Genomic DNA, 19277 nt, shown 5'->3' with positions numbered 1-19277 from the left:
GTTCAGTCTCCTGAGTGTTTGTTTATTGAAAATCAGGGGGAGCATCCGTATAGGGTACAGCAAACGAGGGAGAATATTCATCTTAATAAGCGCTATCCGACCCAACCATGAGACTGGAAGTGCCTCCCATCTTTGGAGATCTTGTTTAATTTTTTCAAATAGTTGACTTTGGACAGCCAATCCAGAACTGGAGTAATGAATATGCCCAAATACACAAAAGCCCCCCTGTGACCACCTAAATGGGAATCTATAGTCACTCTCAAGAGCCAACTCTTTCGTAAGACCACCCAGAGGCATAGCCTCTGATTTAGCAAAATTAATCTTATACCCTGAAAAAGCACCAAACGCGTGAATGCATTGTATCAGGCAAGGCACTGAAACTGCTGGATTTATCAAGAAAATTAGAACATCGTCTGCATACACCGAGATCTTATGTAATTTTGACCCCACTTTTGGAGCTGATATATTGAGATCCCCACAAATGGCCTCTGCAAACGGTTCAATTACCAACGTAAAAAGTAATGGCGAAAGGGGACAGCCCTGCTGGCTGCCCCTAGAAATATTAAAATTGCTTGATTGTACCCCGTTGGTAATGACCGCCTTGATAGGTACACTATAGAGAACCTTTACCCATCTTCTCCAGCTAGAGCCGCATCGCAAGCACAAGCTAAAAAGAATAAACACCCCATAGAATATCAATATGAATAAAAAAACATTCTTTTATAAAAAAAAGGGAATAAATACCCCACCCATCCTTTGGTATGTCCTAACTTAGAAATTTAAAATGTACATCTTATACACTGCCAGACATAGTTTGAACCAAATTATTATCAATAGAGAGAAAAAAAGGGGGGAAAATACAGAGCTCCAACGGATTTCCTCCATTTCTTTTACAGAATGATAAACACATACCAAGCAACAATATTTATACATACTACAATTGTTTAAATTAGGTTAGTTTGTCCACAAAGTCTCTTGCCTTCTCCGATGTGTCAAAGAGATGCATGGATCCATCTAAGGTGATCCGAAGGACTGCTGGATATATCAGGGAGTACTGAATCCCAAGCTCCTTCAGTCTTCTCTTGACACCATCATACGATTTTCATTTCTGGATCACCACCGCTGAAAAGTCCTGAAAAAATGATCTTAGACCCCTTGTAAATTAGGGCGTTCGGATCCTTCCCCTGGAGTCTGGAAGCCTCCATGACTCTCTCCTTATCCCAGTAATGATGGAACCGCACCAGCAAAGGACCAGAGCGTTGACCCAGACCCGACCTCTGCGCTGCGACCCGGTGAGCCCACTCTATCTTCAATCCTCTCATGCCAGTCTCCAAGTCAAGGAATTTCAGAAGCCAATCTTCAACAAATTCCGCAGGCTGCTCAACTTCCCTACCCTCAGGCAGACCGATGATCCGAATGTTTTTTCTCCTGCCCCTGTTTTCAAGATCATCCACTTGGTCACGCAAATTACGAACCTGCGTCTCCAGGGCTTGGATCTTATCCTTGAATGAACTGGCATCAGCTTCCACCACTATGACCCTGTGCTCCATCTCACCCGTCCTCTTCCCCAGGTCTCCCAGCTGCTGCTCATGCTTCTGCAGCATGAGAGAGACTGGAACCAGCTTCTCTTCAATCTGTTTCCCCAGCACCTCCTGAGATTTCGAGAGCTGGTTCACCAGGTCCTGGAGAATAATCGGCTCAGAGGCTGCTGCAGGGTGAGCTGCAGACCCGGCCTCGGATGCTCCTCCTCCCTTTTTAGGCATTTCTGGACAGCTGAAAATACAGTTAAGTCAATTTTTAAATGTTTCTTGGGGCTCCACAATCTTTCCAATGCCCCAAGAAATCCTGATGACCTGGGTTGGGTGGGTTAAAGGACCGTCCTGCTCCTGCTGCGATGCGAAGCTCTGCAGTGTGATCTTCTCAGATCGTGGCCATCTTAGATCGTCCCCCCCCCCCCCCCGAATTCAACATGTTATACAAGCATGTGACTGATTTCTTCAGTTACTATCAATGGAATATTATACTACTGTAGCCATGTCAACATAACAGTGCTTCATCTTAGAAATCTTCCTGATCAGGGAACAGTGAACTTGACTTGTAGAAAAACCCATTTCATTGCATTATCACATAAGCAATTAAAGTCTTGAGGTCAGAAATTTCAATTTCAGAGGAAAGCATTCCACTCACCCACCCTGCTGCCCTGAATATACTTTGCTTTCCAAGATTGATCCTGTAATAGCTTTTCACAAACCAGAACAAGGACCAATGATGCTTGATGTGGTCTGTAATCAATGATGATAGTTACATCAGATATTCACTGCAATGTTCCTTGAGACTGCAAAAAATTTAGATTGTTCCGAGGAACAAACAAGATGCTTTTCTGGTGGCTAAGGCAAGAGATAGTTAAAAATCAACAGCTACAGAAGTATTGGGGTGAATTGAGGGTGAACAGGGTTACACAACTGTGTATTGGAACTGCAGCTGATAATAACTCTGGAGAAAGTGTCTCTGCTAAGTCAAATAGAAAATAAGATGATATGAGGGAAAGTTAGTAATCAAGGATCCAGGGAAATGTGCCAAGATGTCTTCATAATTAGGACAATAGGCTTAGAGAGACCAGACAAAATAGCAAACCAAGTTCTGGTGGAAATTGAAATTAAGGATGAAGTGTCATTCAGAGCATATGCTATCTTCCAGCAGCCTATCTCATAGGAACAGGAGTAGACTATTCAGCCCCTTGAGCCTGTTCCACCATTCAATGAGACCATGGCTGATTTATCTACATTTGCCTGCCTTTGGCCCATATCCCTTAATATTTTTGCTTAACAAAAATTTATTTATCTCAGATTTAAAATAAATAGCTGATCCTATATCCATGTTTATTTGTTAAAAAGAGCTCCAAATCTCTACCATGCCTTGTGTGTAGGAATGCCTCCTAACATTTCTACGAAATCGTCTGGCCCTAATTCTCAGACGATGCCCCCTTGTTAGAGAATCCCCAGAAATGGTGTAATCTACACTGTCTTCTCCTGAGTGAGAAGCTCAGTGTGAAGATGTAATTTTAAATGTAAGGTGGAATAACCAAAGCTGCTCAAAAGAGGAGAATGTGGCAGAGGAGTGGCTGGAGACACCCAGTGTTATTGAGTGATAAGGGTCAATGACATCACTCCAGTGATTTGGCCAAGAGCAGTTTCATCAGGGGCTAGCTATCATCAACTGAGAGTCAGGTTTTCAACAACATCAATAAAATCATTCAGAAGGATGAGGGACAATGTGAGCTTTGGTCCCGAGTAAACAGATATTTTAGGAGACGATTTAGAGCTCGTCAGATATTATTGATCCATTGAAAAGTGAAACAGGAGTCACTAGAGTTGAAGTCTAAAAGCTGCAAAGGAATGTGCAAGTAGGTTAGAGCTAGGTTGGCTCACAGGCTAGATTCAAGAAATTTGAAAAGTCTCCAGAGATCTCAGGATCCACAGGAAAGACAGTCCTGACAGATGTGGAACTTATATATTGAAACCATATGATTAATGAAAAGCACCAATCTTTATTGTCCAATACAGATTGCCAGTTTACCCTCCACTGATTGCCCTTTTAACCAATATGTTTATTTCTTGATAAGATCTTTCCTGCTGAGCTTTATTATTGAATCCAAATTCTTACATACTACTACAAATGGAAAAGAAACAAGTCAAATCTTTGTTACCTTCTCTTGATCTTTTAGCCATCATCTCTCTATTGGAAAGTTTTAATCTTTTGATGTTGATAATTTTCTCTTTACCCAGAGTGCAGGGTCTTTCTGGTGATATTTGTGCCTTTGGGACTGAAAGTTGATTTTCACATGTTCTGTACTCTTTACTCCATATACTAAGCATATGTGGCAGTTCCTGCTTCGTCACTGCTTTGTCATTTTTCCCAAGAGTAATTTTCGCTGGAGTCTGAGAACAAAATGTCATATCTAATTGTTTGTTTTACAAAGGAGGGATTATAATGTGCATTTCATGACAATAGGACACCCTCGAAGTATCCCACTACCAACTTCAAAATTCTTGGAAGTGCAATTATTGCCATCATAACTTCTTAATAAAATTTGTTATCAAAATCTCAAACAGCAATGAGACAACCTGTTGCTATAAGGGTGCTTTAGAAAGAAATATTGGCTAAAATGAAAATAGCATACACAGATCCATCTACTTCAAGTTAAAGATATGTAATCTTTAACAGCATAAACTAAAATGACTGAAACCCAGATCTATAAGAAAAAGTGTTTGATTAAAGGGACAGAATTTCATTAATGGTCATTTTAAATACATTCCAGATCAAAAACAAAATTCACTTAGAAGCTTATTTTGAATGCACCTGAACTGAGAATTTCAACATTGGCTAGCCACTGCAATGTACTTGACAACCTTTTTCTTGGCATGGGCATTTATGAATTAGCATCTCTAATAGTCTCAAGCTCTAGCTTTTGGGATTATCTATAACTATCCCAAAGCAGCTTTTGCAAAAAAGTATACTTGGCAAAGGAAGTCCAAAAGACCTTTGATATTTGTATGGGGAGGTAGAGAGGAGAAGGCATAGGAGCTAATTAAACTAGGCATTTTGTCTTAGTTACTTTGCACAATGTTTCCCTTTTACTCGTGAGAGAATTATGAAGGATATCATATATAATACATTAGACTGTAAACAACATAATAGTTGACTTTGTAGAAATTGTTAAAATTGACATATGCAACTTGAAATCATTACATCAGTTGCACATTACCTGGAAACTACACGGGTTATAATTATCTCTGGTCTCCAATGTTCTGACATCTATATTTCCAAGAGCTATATGAAGAGCCTTCTCATCACCAAAATGACTGCGAGTAGCTGGGTTAAGGTGCAAAATATTAACAACAAACCATCAATGGGAAGAAGACCAATCTAAACCACAATACAATATGGTTTATCCAACAATGCCCAATAAGTAAACTTACTTGAGCTTCCAAATAAAAGGACACACAAATAAAATGCACAATGAATGGTACAAAACAAAAATAGTCTTTCATTAAAATCAACAGATAATATAGTAAAGTATAGTATTGAGGCATATTTGATTTACATAAATAGGCTATTCCCATAGGATGTAGGAGAAGTAGGCCATTCAGCCCATCATTTCAATGAGACTGTGGAGGAATTGATAATACTCAACTCCATGTTCCAGTCTTTTCCCTATGCTAATTTAAAATGTCTATCTCTGCCTTCAATGTTCTTTATGACTCAGTCTGGACAGCTTTCTGTGATAAAAGATTTCCAGAGTCATTACCACCAGAGAATAAATGCCTCCTCCTCTGTCTTCCTCTCAGATTTTAGTTCTGGCTCTTTCTATTCGGCATAAAGTGCCTCTCAACAGTTAACCTTGACCTCCAAAACAAAAAGACTGCAGGAAAACCTTAACAGGGGTATTGGGTGGCTCAGGACACATATGCAATGTCCGTTAAACACCCAAGCCACCACCAAATTTCTGTGAGCTCAAGGATAAGTGGACCCCTGACAACAGCAGAGGTAAGTGAGCAATACCAGATGTCCATGTAATGTCTTTGAGGGAGTATAACATTGGTTTACAAGAATGGACCTGGACCTCAGGGATTACACTATGAGAGATTATACAAATTACGGCTGTTTTCTCTAAATTTAGAAGGTTTGGGGATGATCTGATTAACACCTTAAAGACAATAACAGGAAAAGATAGGGTCTATAAACTATTGCCACTGCTTGGATATTCCAGAACTAGAGAGGGGTGCTAGAAAAGCACAGCAGGACAGGCAGCATCTGAGGAGCAGGAGAATCGATGTTTCGGGTATAAGGCAGTCATCAGGAATGAACCTTCATTTCTGATGAAGGGCTTATGCCCGAAACGTTGATTCTCCTGCTCCTCGGATGCTGCCTGACCTGCTGTGTTTTCCAGCATCATACTCTCACTCTGGTCTCCAGCATCTGCAGTCCTCACTTTCTACTATTCCAGAACTAGGCATTGTTTAAATATTAGGGCCAGATTGTCAGGAGAGATGTTAGAAAGCATTCCTACACACAAAGTGTGGTAGAGGTTTGGAACGCTCTTCCACAAATGGCAATGGATGCAGGACCAGTCCTTAACTTTAAATCTGAGGTAGGAACATTTGCTTAACAAAAAATTTGTCTATGCTCCACCCCTAGCTAAATTAGGGACAATTTTCCCAACACAGAAATTGGATTATACAAACAAACTGTAAAAAAAAAATACTGGTTACGCTAATTAATAAGTAAGGGAACTAGAACAAATACAAACTTATGTAAAGCATACTGCCCAGCATAATGAAGTGTTTCTGGATCAACATCTCTGCTCTATTCTCCCACCCCATCAAAATCGCCAGTTCAGCAGATTTGAATAAATTGTGTTTGACATTTGGAATTGCACTGCATTCCTTTTATGAAGTAGCTTGTCAGCAGCAAATTAAGATGGATTAATTATTTTTGCTGAAAAATTGCCTTCACTTTCACTGCAAACTTTGATGGAGAGAAGTTAAAATCACAAACATGGAGAGTGAGGCAAATTAAACCCTGTTAGTTTATTTCTAGGCTAACAGAGATTTTTGTGCAATAAGTGCAAGACTTATGTCTTTACCTGGAACACAAGTTGTGTGACATTATGTGCAACACTATAAATTATTTTCACCACATCCACAAGCAGCTGCAGCACTCTGCAAATGGCAATCATTGATTAAGTTACTTCACAATGGATCAAAGTCAACAAAAGCAAATTGTTCCATGCAAACTTTTGTGAATAAATTCTCCTACTATATGTCAACTGTAAATTTAAAAAGTTTTAAAAAAACATTTTGTCAACTTTTAAATTTGATTATTTAATACTGCAAGGAAGCTCTGCACTGCCAAAAAGAGAGTTATTTGGGCAAAACTTCCTGGTTGAACTGCATAATCCCTCAATGAGATAGACCTTGTGCAGCCCATTGGCCAAATGACGCAGACAAACCCACATTCCATCAGCTGCAGAAAGACTTAACCTGCTAATTTCAGTTGTGTCTTTGAGCAACCCTTGTTTTTCTTTGGTATTTTCATGCCCTCTCCCTATGTTTGTATGATAGTTTTTAAAGCGGGACAAACTGTTTTTAAAAAAAACTGGTTACACTAATTAATAAGTGAGGGAACTAGAACAAATACAGATATATGCAAAGGATACCGCCCAGCATAGTCAAGTACTTCTGGATCAACATCATCTGAGTAAGCATTTAAAGGAACAAGTTTCCGTTTCAATGGATCAAACACCAATTGGTATAGAAATGTGTTATTTGCCCGAATGAATCCATCTATATATTCTTCTGTAACAGTCAGGTTTGTCTTCAGATATTGCCCCATTTTCTTAATAACCTGTGATGGAAAGAATGCATGGGAGAAACACAAGAACATAACATAAAAACATAAGAAATTGGAGCAGGAGTAGGCCATCTGGCCCTTTGACCCTGCTTTGCCATTCAATAAAATCATGGCTGATCTTTTTGTGGACTCAGTCCACTTACCCACCTGCTCACCATAACCCTTAATTGAAACAGGTATTATTTTTTAGAATTAATTTTGAGAACCAAAATTGTCCAGAAAATTGTACCCATAAATAAACTCTAACTGAATTTAACAGTAGAACTGAAGATTAATTTTATTGCTACAGATGGAAAGGCGTTATGAACGCTACTGTTATTTCCCACCTTTACTGAAAGAAAGCCTTGTCATTTTCAAGAGTGCAATAGATTAAAAAAAAAGCTACACATATTAGCAAAATTATTTAAATTTGTTGTGCAACTAGACAGGCAAACAAATTCCAAACATTAGATTAAAAACAACATAGATTACATAATAAATTGAATGAACACAAGGAAACTTTGTGAAAAAGTACTTGGAAGTAATCATAAACTTGTCACTTTTAGTGTCCAGATGTCAAAGCAACCAATGAAAAGGTCAACGCAAGTTCAGATTACAAAGCAAGCAAAGGAAAAGCCAATGCAAACCAGTATTTAAAGTTAGATCAGTGTTGGTATAAATTAGATTGGATATCCTGGTGGAAGATTACTGCACCACAACTTAGAAGAGTATAAAGGCAGTAGGGGTATACTTAAGAGAGAAATCAGGAGGGCAAAAAGGGGACATGAGATAGCTTTGGCAAATAGAGTTAAGGAGAATCCAAAGGGTTTTTTTACAAAGGCATTAAGGACAAAAGGGTAACTAGGGAGAAAATAGGGCCCCTCAAAGATCAGCAAGGCAGCCTTTGTGTGGAGCCGCAGGAGATAGGGGAGATACTAAATGAGTATTTTGCATTGGAATTTACTGTGGAAAAGGACATGGAAGATATCGACTGTAGGGAAATAGATGGTGACACTTTGCAAAATGTCCATATTACAGAGGAGGAATTGCTGAATGTCTTGAAATGGGTAAAGGTGGATAAATCCCCAGGACCTGATCAGGTGTACCCTAGAACTGTATGGGAAGCTAGGGAAGTGATTGCTGGGCCTCTTGCTAAGATATTTGTATCATCGATAGTCACAGGCCGGAAGACTGGAAGTTGGCTAACGTGTTGTCACTGTTTAAGAAGGGTGGTAAAGGCAAGCCAGGGAACTATAAACCAGTGAGCCTGACATCGGTGGTAGGCAAGTTGTTGGAGGGAATCTTGAGGGACAGGATGTACATGTATTTGGAAAGGCAAGTACTGATTAGGGATAGTCAACATGGCTTTGTGTGTGGGAAATCATGCCTCACAAACTTGAGTTTTTTGAAGAAGTAACAAAGAGGATTGATAAGGGTAGAAGGGTGGACATGGTCAATATGGACTTCAGTAAGGCATTCGACAAGGTTCCCATAGGAGACTGGTTAGCAAGGTTAGATCTCATGGAAGGAGAAAGTGAGGTCTGCAGATGCTGGAGATCAGAGATGGAAATGTGTTGCTGGAAAAGCGCAGCAGGTCAGGCAGCATCTAGGGAACAGGAGAATCGACGTTTCGGGCATTAGCCTGAAGAAGGGCTAATGCCCGAAACGTCGATTCTCCTGTTCCCTAGATGCTGCCTGACCTGCTGCGCTTTTCCAGCAACACATTTCCATCTTAGATCTCATAGAATACAGGGAGAACTAGCCATTTGAATACAGAATTGGCTCAAAGGCAGAAGACGCAGGGTGGTGGTGAAGGGTTGTTTTTCAGACTGGAGGCCTGGGACCAGTGGAGTGCCACAAGGATCAGTGCTGGGTCCACTACTTTTCGTCACTTATATAAATGATTTGGATGTAAGCATAAGAGGTATCGTTAGTATGTTTGCAGATGACACCAAAATTGGAGGTGCAGTGGACAGTGAAGAAGATTATTTCAGATTACAATGGGATCGTGATCAGATGGGCCAATGGGCTGAAAAGTGGCAGATGGAGTTTAATTTAGATAAATATGAGGTGCTGTATTTTGGGAAAGCGGGACTTATACACTTAATGGTAAGGTCCTAGGGAGTGTTGCTGAACAAAGAGAACTTAGAGTATAGGTCCTTGAAAGTGGAGTTGCAGGTAGATAGGATAGTGAAGGAGGTGTTTGGTATGCTTTGATAAGTGAATCAAATTGGTTGACATCTGGCACCTATGATTCTGTGAACCACTGGAGGAGGCAGATATAGATCATTCATTTGGCACTTTTGACTGAAGATGGATGCAAATGCTTCAGTGTTATCTTTTGTACTGATGTGCTAAATTCCCCCATCAATGAAGATGGGGATATTTTAGGAGCTTCCTCTTCCAGAAAGTTGATAAATTATCTACTGGATGTGGCAAGACTACAAATCTTCGATCTGATTTGTTGGTTGCGAGATTGCTTCAGCCAGTCTTTTGCATGCTGCTTGACATGCTCATAGTCTTGCATTGTAGCTTCAGCAGGTTGACTTGTTTATCTTAAGGAGTTGCTCCTGGCATACTCTCCAACACGCTTCCTTGAAGTGAAGCAGGAGTGACTGCTCTTAACTTGGTTTAATAAGTGCCAAATAACATTCATACCATAAAAATGCCAAGCAAAGACCATCTCCAACAGGATAGAACCCAATCTTCACCCTTTGATGTTCAATGGCATTATACTAACAATAACCTGAGGGTTACCATTGACCAGAAACTAAACAAGGCCAGCCATATAAATACGGTGTCTAAAAGAGCACATCAGAAGTTAGGAATTTTTCTGTGAGTTACTCATCGCCTGTCTCCCAATGCTGGTTTATCAACTGCAAGGCCCAAGTCAGGTGTGAGATGGAATATTGTCCACTTACTTGTATGGGTACAGATCTAACAACACTCGTTTAGCACCCCATCCACTGCTTTCAACATTCATTCTCTTCACCACTGATGTACAGTGGTATCCACAAGATGTACAGCTGTAATTTGCAAAGCTTCCTCAGACTACACCTTCTAAACCAGAGCCCACTAGTAGCTAGAAGGTCAAGGGAAGCAGATGCATTGGAGCACCACCACTTGCACTTGTCCCTCCAGGCCACACATCACCTGGACTTAGAAGCATATAGCAGGTCCTTTACTGTCACGACATCAAAATCCTTGAATTCCCTTCATAACAGAACTATGGGTGTCTCAACCACAGGAGTTCAAGAATGCAGCTCACCACCACCTTCTCCAGGGTAATTATTGCTGGCTTAGCCAGTGATGCCCACATCCCACGAAAGATTAAAAAAAACTTCAGTAAAAGAAATGATAAAGGTTGAAGACTCTCACCATTTTGTACTTTGAAAATAGCAAAATAAGAGTAAACTGAACTCCTTATATCAACAAACACCATTAAACCATGCAAACCTGTCCATCAGGCAGAATGGGGAAGAAGTTCCGTGACTTCCTGCTGTAACATCTGCAAAAGCCCCGAGAGAATGTGCATGAACTGTATTTTGTTATTTTTAAGAAAAAAATTCTCCTCCAGAATTACAATGATCTTTGGTGATTACTGGCACATCTGTTGGTGTCAGTGGACTAGACTAGGGTCATTATTTTTGTCATACAGTCCAAGTTTCAATAAATATTCTGCCTTAACAAACCTTAAAGACAACTTTCCTTAAGTAATTTATGCTTCCTCATTCTCTTGTAGGTATTGTTACTTAAGTGTACAACAAGCACAAGTCCAAAAACTCACCGTAATGATATCTGGATTGTTTGCAATCCTTAGAAGCTTGCATGCTTTCGCTAAACCAATTCCATGAATAGATGCCAAATAATCACATCCCGATAAAATACACATATATCTGAACTTCTCTTCAGTGAATATGTTGCCGAGCTGTTTACATCTGCCAAACTGAGCTCTGTCAATTTCTATGCCATTCCCATTCTTGTCCACTTTCAGTACAACCTAAAAGTGCAATGAAAATATCAAGCTATTTTCCATTTGTTCAACTCCAGTATTTAAGTTGTAATACTGACATGAAGAAAGTCCTCCTCCACTGCTTGTGGCTACAGGCCTTTGCAAATTAATTTAACCACAAGTTAGTTTAATGTAGGAGTTGCCCTACTGTAAAGTGCAAAGAACTTCTTCAGTCTCACTCAGGAAACAGGTTAAAATGAATCATCTCAGTTTAATCCCCCATCTGACAAAAAATTATCAGGAGGTGCTATGCACGATCCCATATTTGTATTAAAACAGCCAATCTCAGTTGAAGAGGAGGAAGTTTCTGCATAAAAACAAGAATTATACTCAAAAAAGTGGTGAAAGAGCAGGGATTTTGATTAAAAAAAAACTGAAAATTTCTGTCTAAAAAAATACCAATCCAACTATCTTTCTACTTCAAAAAATAATTTTGGTGACCTGACATCATGGAACATTGTCAAACAATCTACACCTCAATTTAAAAAAAGTTATATTAATAAAAGCATTCATTTGAAAGAAACAAAAAAAAAAGCTTATGGCATTTCTTATTTACCTTTTTACATCCAAATGCCAACAGATCTGAATCTTCTGTAATAACTGCTTGAGCAATGCCAATCTTATTTAAGTAAGCCAATTGAGCATCTGCTTCATAAGGTGCTACAATACAATCCATTCCCCTCATTCTTGCTGCCTGTATTGGTACAAAAAAAAACAAAATTGTTCTTTCTTTTAAAACAAATTGTCTTATTTAATTTCCTTTGCACTGCAATCCATAATCAATAACAATTTAAAATGCTATTGCAAAACCAAAAGACAACAGCTGAAATGGAAACCCGAGATGATTCCCTCTCCATTACCAAATCTTAAACCAATTATCTTCCCAAACAGCAGGTCAGACTTGGGGATGGAATGGACTTCCTAAAAAAAATTATGATGTTTTAATAAATTCAGTCATGAAATCAGGAGAAATGTCTTGACCCATAGAGCAATGAAAAGTGTAATGTTCTACCACATGCAGCAGGTATGCTATCATGGTGAAGAACACAGATGCCTTCAAGGCAAAGTTGGATATGCCCATGAGGGAGAAAGGACTAGAGAAATATGCTATCAAAATTAGTTTGGAGAGGGAAGAGGCTTGCAATGACGCACAAATACGGACATGGACCAGTTAGGCTGAGCAGCCAATTTCTGTGATGTACATTCGTTGTAATATAAAGCTGGGAATTTGTGAACTATTTTGGAAAGATCTAAACAATGGCCAGAAAAATCACGAGGATAGAAATAAAAATCTGAACTTACAAACTGAGTTCTATGCACAAGTTACAGAAGCAGAAAGTAAACATGTAATCACTTGCTTTTATGACTTCATAAGCCATGGCAGATGTTATGTTGACAGACCGGGTAAAACACTCTCTAGCTTCTTTTGTCTTCCCTTCGCGAAGGTACTGCTTTCCTTTCTGCAAGTTTGCTTGCCTACGTCTGTAAGGCAGAAAACCAAAGCATAAATGTGTCTTAATCATATGCATGAACAGCTGCACAGATAAGTGACACAAATTAGAACAGTAGTATATAACAGCAGATTACTGCTGAGAGCAAGAAACTCATCATGTTGCAGCTGGCACTAAAACAAAACTTTAACTAGATTTATTGCTCAATAATCTAGCCCTCAGGAATATTAAGTTATTTCTATAGTACATTGATTGAAAATAATAACAACATTTTAATAAATAGAGTTTCGTTATTTGTAAGAAATGAAAAATGTTTAGCCAGTTATACATTTAGTTAATGCAGCATGTTAAATAAAACAATGAACCAGCACTTTACTTTCTCTAAGTTATCATTAGTAAACACACCAAGAAAATCTCCGAAACCACAGGAACCATAAACTCATTGTAGACATTTACGACTTACAATCTTCGAGCCTTTTCAACTGCTTCTTTAGAAGGTAAAGTGCATCCATCAAAAACTAAGATTGGCTTGACTCCAAATGAGTCCAACATTTCAACAAATTTCATACAATAATTGACATATCTGAAACAAAAGACAAATTTAGAAGTATTAGAAAAAAAATCACTAAATAAACCAAAAATCAAGCTGCTTAAATGAAATACATCTATATATTTGTAAGCAATTTAAAGCATATTGATGACTTTTCATCAAAATGACATAAAACATTAACTGTTTCTCTCCATATGGATGCTGTCTGGCCTGTTAGTTGATAAAAACAGATATTGCTGTAAGTAAAGCATACCATGGTCAAGTACAACACAGAATAATTCACAGGAGGAAAATCAGTTATTGTTATTGCTTATCTGGGTAATATTGGCAATTTGATGATGAAATACAGACAGTTGTGCGTTACAGATTTACGAACTAGAATAAGACTGTTTAAGGATATTGCACTCAGGAATCTACCTCTCAACAACATTTATTAAAATAAGAATAACGTGGCATTTTGTTAAATTGATAGTTTATAAATTCCATATCTCCCCTGATCATTAATCTTGAAATGACAGTTTTGTTCCCTTGCAGTTCGAATGACTAGCATTTCAAGGGGAAATAATTTACAAATGGTTTCTCCAATTAGAAATCATATTTGCATATGGACAAGAGTCAATTTTTAGTCATTTTATCACATGGCATTGGGTGGTTTTAACCAATAAGATTTATCAAACAAACTAAAAAAATGCAGAAAATAATTCTACTGTAAATATTTCATGGTGAAGTAAACATAATACGAGTTTAAAAAAGCAGCAAGAAGGAACTTACTGATCAGTCTGTTCTCCTTGTGCTAATTTATCAGCACATGCAAAAGCTCCTTTGTGCAGCCAGCAGTACATATCCAATGCCACAGTCTGTCCTTTGTACTTCTTGATATGAATTGGTTCTGAGGCTTCCTTAACAAACTGCAGTAATCCTTGAATCCCCATGGTCTGCTTTTATTTCTGAAGGATTAAAGTTTTCACAAGTACTCATAGGCTAAAATACATGGCATGTAATTTGAATATTAGTAAAAGTTAAAGTACCGATGATCAAGTCCAATCTAGTCCTTATAAGTGCTTTATCATTCATTTGAACTGAGGGCAGGTTATTGAGGTTTTTACAATACTAAAATTGGCTGCAGCATAAACAGCTGTTTATAGTGGTAAAGTACTGAGACTACAAAACAGTTGCAAAATACTGTCCCAATTAACAGTCAAGTAAATGCACCTTCTGTACTACTTACGAATTTTCAAACGTGCTTTGAGTATATTAAAAAGGAGCTGTTTAGATCAGTTAATCAAACTCTTGATTCTGAGTCAGAAGGTTGCAGTTTCAGTATGGGCCTTGCACATATTTCACTATTTACATTTAAACCAATGTTGATGAATCTTTTAGATGTAAGTCAACACAACACTGCCCAACACTCATGTTGAATATTCTTTGTTCCAGTTCTATTTGGATCTTTAGTAGAATGTCTTTTTATGTTGATAACTGTGATAGTATTACTCCCTGTTTGTGCTCAAGTTCAAAGAATTTTATTATAATAAAAGCATCAGCAGGTGCTGGAAATCTGAAATTAACAGAAAATGCTAGAGTAACTACAGATGTCTGGCAGCAGCTGTGGAAAGAGAAAGAGTTGACACTTCGAGTCTAGTCTCATTCTTTGCTAGAGAGAATTTTATTAATTTAGTTTCAAACTTCTATCCTTTTTTATTCTTATGTAGTTCAAAGAATCTTCCTTTCCATTAGCATTTTTTTGTTCCTTCTTCTATTGTCATTTATTATTACAAGTCAATCAGTTCCTGCAATTGTATTTCTTATTAACCAGCTACTTCTAAAGACTCCAGTTCCATCTTCCAGATTTCCACCTGCATTGCAAATACTCTCAGGGTATCACTTTTCAAAGCTTCCAAAATATCCTTTTTGCCTCACTCACAGCAAACAGGACTGTTGGCCAATTCCCATGTTATTGCTCCATTCTTTATCCTAATCCATGAAGTTGACAGTGTCTTTATCTTCATTCAAGAATCACCTTCAACCATGTCCTCCACTTGCAACATTATTTTCTCTGATCACCAGCTTTTTAAAGGAATCATTTCCCCCAAAAATCCAGATTTAATCATCACTCCCTGATAGGTTGCCTGGGCACTCAAAGCCAATGCAAAACATAACGATTCATCTACCGTCATTCCACTGCTCAAGACTCAAAACAACAGTCTAGTGAGACAATGAATAGTTAGGCAAAGCACTGTACAATTCAATGAACAATGGGTGTCTTTACAATGTGGAGACCAAATGCTGATTAAGTAACCATTTTGCAAAACACCTACATTTTATTCAAAGTTCCAGTAAGGATAATAGGCAGGTCTGCAGACAGGTTAAGATAGATACTGCACAATGTTATATCGAAGACAGGGAATAAAGAAGGGTGATGGGTAGCTGTATAATTCAAAAACAACAATAGCATCAGCAAAAACAGGCATACTTAGCACAGAAATAAAGAGAATGCATAATGATTACAAAGAATATGAAAGGTAATTTGGTGATCGCATCACAGACAATTAAATTGTGGAAAGAAATATATGAGCAAATACGTGAAAAAAAAGACACATTATAATCATGGGGATTTCAACTACCCTCAAATAAACTGACAAAGGGAGGGAGCGAGTCAAAGGGGTGAAACGTTTACAGATATTAAAAGACTCCTTGCTAACACAAATTGCAAGGACATACCGCCAGACTTCGAAATGGAAAATAAATCAGAGGTAAGAAAAGCAAGCATGAGAAAAGAGTTAGGGAGTAGTTGTGATCAAAGTGCTATCTTAAAAAAACGTATAAAAAGTAGTTCTTATCTTCAAAAATGTACACCTAATTTAGTGTGATGTATGACAATGTCAATACATTTACATATGCAAAATCTTTGCAAGAGTTGGGCAGAAACGAGAATGATAAAATTGATATGGAATGAGAAAGGAACATGAACATGTGATGGGGCGGGGGGGTTCTTGAGGGACCTTATATCTTGGTCACCTAGGTTAACAGACTAAGCATGACTTACTCTATGAAGTTGACCAGCATTGCTTTCCAACTTCATCTAAATGGTAAATGTGCATTAGAATTTTTTTTAAAAAAATAGCTGCCACTAGGCTTGGTTTCCCATCAGACAGGTTTTTCAGTCTAAAACCAGGGGTTCAACTTCTCAGCAATGCAAAGCTCTTCGGGGGCAATTACATTAATCATGTATTTACACAGAACAAGTTAGAGATGTCTGCAATCATAGAATTCTCCATGTTAAACACATGTGACAACTAACAATGTGGGACACAAATCCTGACTGCAAGCAATCTTGACCATGTCAACACAGGCAGTGTGAAAAGTATGATTTGCAGGCCAGAATTCATAAAGACAGTCATAAACTGCATAAGGCTACATAGCTGATTTTCTCTCACCCTGAACTGCAAGTACCCAGTATTTGCTAATAAGGTCTTATATGCAGTGCTGCCTTTCTCAAGTGAATGGGAGGTATTCATGAATCCTACTGCATTTAAAATCTCCTGCATTTGTATGACGTGGCTTGTGCCACATGCATCCATATACAGTCTACTAGATTTATCAGGTGCCATACAACCCTCTTATGAATGCAGTGTTTTCAAAAGTAAGGTTGGACTCTTTGGAGAAATGGGAACTAACCTTCAAATGGAGGTGGGCAAGGGGACAATGGTCATCTGACAAGATGGTCAAAAGGATTCAGGAAATTGAGTGACATAGCATAAGCTCCCTCCCTCATGTAGTGCATATTAGCAAATGCTTGCGGTAAAGACATTCCTCATCAGATGGTGCTCAATTGTTGTCTCCAAAAGGGAGATGGACTAAAAGAAGAAAAGAATGACCTAGAGAAGAGTTCCCTAACACTCAGATACAAAGCAGGATGCTGTTTTCACAATTTTCATTTACAGTTCCATGCCAACAGTCTGTTTTGTCTTCTATTATCAGTAAACAATTCCTAACTGTCTTTGTCTAATTAATTTATGTATCATATCTAAACTGCTGTTTCTTAAAATCTGTAAGCCATCAGACAATTGTTGATTGCTTGTGTTAGGTAACTGTGATCACAACCACCCCCCAAAAAAATCAACTGTGGAAGTGCTATTCACACCTAGCAATGATTGAACAGGTGTGCAGCTGGGGTTTAAATATGGTGCAGGTGGAAGTTGCAACTAGTTCCATTATTGTCAGTCCACCAAAACGTGACCACAGCACCAGAAAGGTGTAGTACATGAAACCCACTATTAAACTCCCTGAAATTGACAACTGATTTTTGTGGTTTAATTCAGCTCAATGACATTCTGAACTGATCACTTAAGATCCCAGGCATTGTCACAGGTTTATGGCTGTCTTGTTAAATTTCATGGCTGTCTCAGTAAGCATAACTTATACATCTATTCTTAAACCTCTGGACTTTAGAAGGATCATTGATCCAATAAGTTAACTGTGTTTCAGTTCGTTCTAAAAAAGACAAAATGCTGGAAAATCTCAGCAAGTCTGGCAGCATCTGTAAGCAGAGAAAAGAGCTGACGTTTCGAGTCTAACTGATCCTTTGTCAAAGCTGAGAGAGAAAAGGAAAGCAGTGAAGGTGAACAGAGGGAGAGAGACAAACAAAAATCATGTCGGAGAGAAGAGCAGTACTTCTCCAGGGTAGGCATTCCTGGAAGAGGTGGCAGTGAGTTAAACACTGGATAAAAGCAAATTACTGCAGATGCTGGATTCCAGCATCTGCAGTAATTTGCTTTTATTCAGTCCAGATCTACCCTGCTGTGTATGTCCAGCATTTTATATTTCTATTTACAATTCTCCTTTATATACAGCGATTATGATTACTTGTTTTCCAATTTAGTGCCAAATTAAATTTGACATGCTTCTCCAAAGGTTTTCTTAAACTTTACATTTTTGCTCCCATAATCGCTTTTTCAATGGCGTTAAATATTACATATTATTTAAACTACTTCAGTCCCGAGCCACTGTTTAACACGTTATTGTACCATTTTATATATTCACTGGCATTAGCAATAATACACCAATTGTCCAACATTAAATTCTTGTATTATTCTGATATTATTATGTGCCAACTAAAATACACAGTACAAGTGGGCTTGTGAAGTCTTTAAATGGGCCAGATAATAATTGGAATGAGGCAAGACTCCACCAGTAAATGTGACAATAAAAACAAACAACCTACAGTCAGAAACCAACTTAAACCACTCGAGCATCCCAGGTTTTAACTATGCCATCATCAGTGGCCGTGCCTTCACCCCTAACCTTCGGAACCTCCCAGCTTTTTTCTATTTACGACATTCCTTAAAATCTATTTCTTCTACCTAGTTCTTGGCATACTGCCCTAATATCTCATTCTGTGTCCGATTTTCGTTCGTAAAGTACCTGCTAAGCATTTGGATACATTTTTCGCGGCAATTTTATGTAACCCGCAAGTTGCTGTTGGAAACGATCGAAGCAGAAACCACACGGCCAGAGTGCAGAAGCCAGGGTACCCCCTCTGGTGGATTGAACAACCAATGATTGGGTGGAGGTTCTGATCAATCTCCTATTGAACTCAGCCGGTTGAGGAACATTAGTTGGAAATATCTACCAGTGCAAAACAAAAGCTGGAGACATTCGTAGCCGTGACCCCGGCCGGCACCGACTCATATCCACAGTCGGCGAGCGTACAAGGATCATAAATCGATTAAACGACCAGTTTATTTCGTTTGTGACATTTTCACGATACCTACTTCATCAATACGGACCACAACTGCGTTATACCATTCCTGGCACCACCTGTTATTCGATTTTGGAAACGATTCATACACATTTAAAGACACATCGATGTTTA

The 19277-nt window shown here is 38.5% G+C and overlaps 1 protein-coding gene across 2 annotated transcripts in view; it reads right to left on the bottom strand.

Moving 5' to 3' along the window:
- The window catches only part of exo1 (exonuclease 1), a 26368-nt gene extending 7116 nt beyond the window's left edge, over positions 1 to 19252 (bottom strand). Inside the window, exons 1-9 of one of the 2 annotated variants that reach the window (XM_043695523.1) lie at positions 19177 to 19252; positions 14177 to 14352; positions 13319 to 13438; positions 12763 to 12886; positions 11961 to 12098; positions 11180 to 11392; positions 7220 to 7407; positions 4766 to 4862; positions 3707 to 3938 (exon numbers count right to left, since the gene is read on the bottom strand). In XM_043695523.1, the coding sequence (XP_043551458.1) occupies positions 3707 to 3938; positions 4766 to 4862; positions 7220 to 7407; positions 11180 to 11392; positions 11961 to 12098; positions 12763 to 12886; positions 13319 to 13438; positions 14177 to 14337 (1273 nt within the window). In that variant the 5' untranslated portion in view covers positions 14338 to 14352; positions 19177 to 19252. Of the gene's footprint in view, positions 1 to 3706; positions 3939 to 4765; positions 4863 to 7219; positions 7408 to 11179; positions 11393 to 11960; positions 12099 to 12762; positions 12887 to 13318; positions 13439 to 14176; positions 14353 to 18826; positions 19157 to 19176 lie in introns of those variants that run through there. The other variant, XM_043695522.1, reaches the window with a different exon arrangement.
- Positions 19253 to 19277: the final 25 nt, after the last annotated feature.

This window comes from Chiloscyllium plagiosum, chromosome 9, assembly GCF_004010195.1.
Source record: "Chiloscyllium plagiosum isolate BGI_BamShark_2017 chromosome 9, ASM401019v2, whole genome shotgun sequence".
Classification (NCBI taxonomy): Eukaryota; Metazoa; Chordata; class Chondrichthyes; order Orectolobiformes; family Hemiscylliidae; genus Chiloscyllium; species Chiloscyllium plagiosum.
Note: the sequence above shows the minus strand (reverse complement) of the source record. Positions and strands in the feature narration are given on the sequence as shown.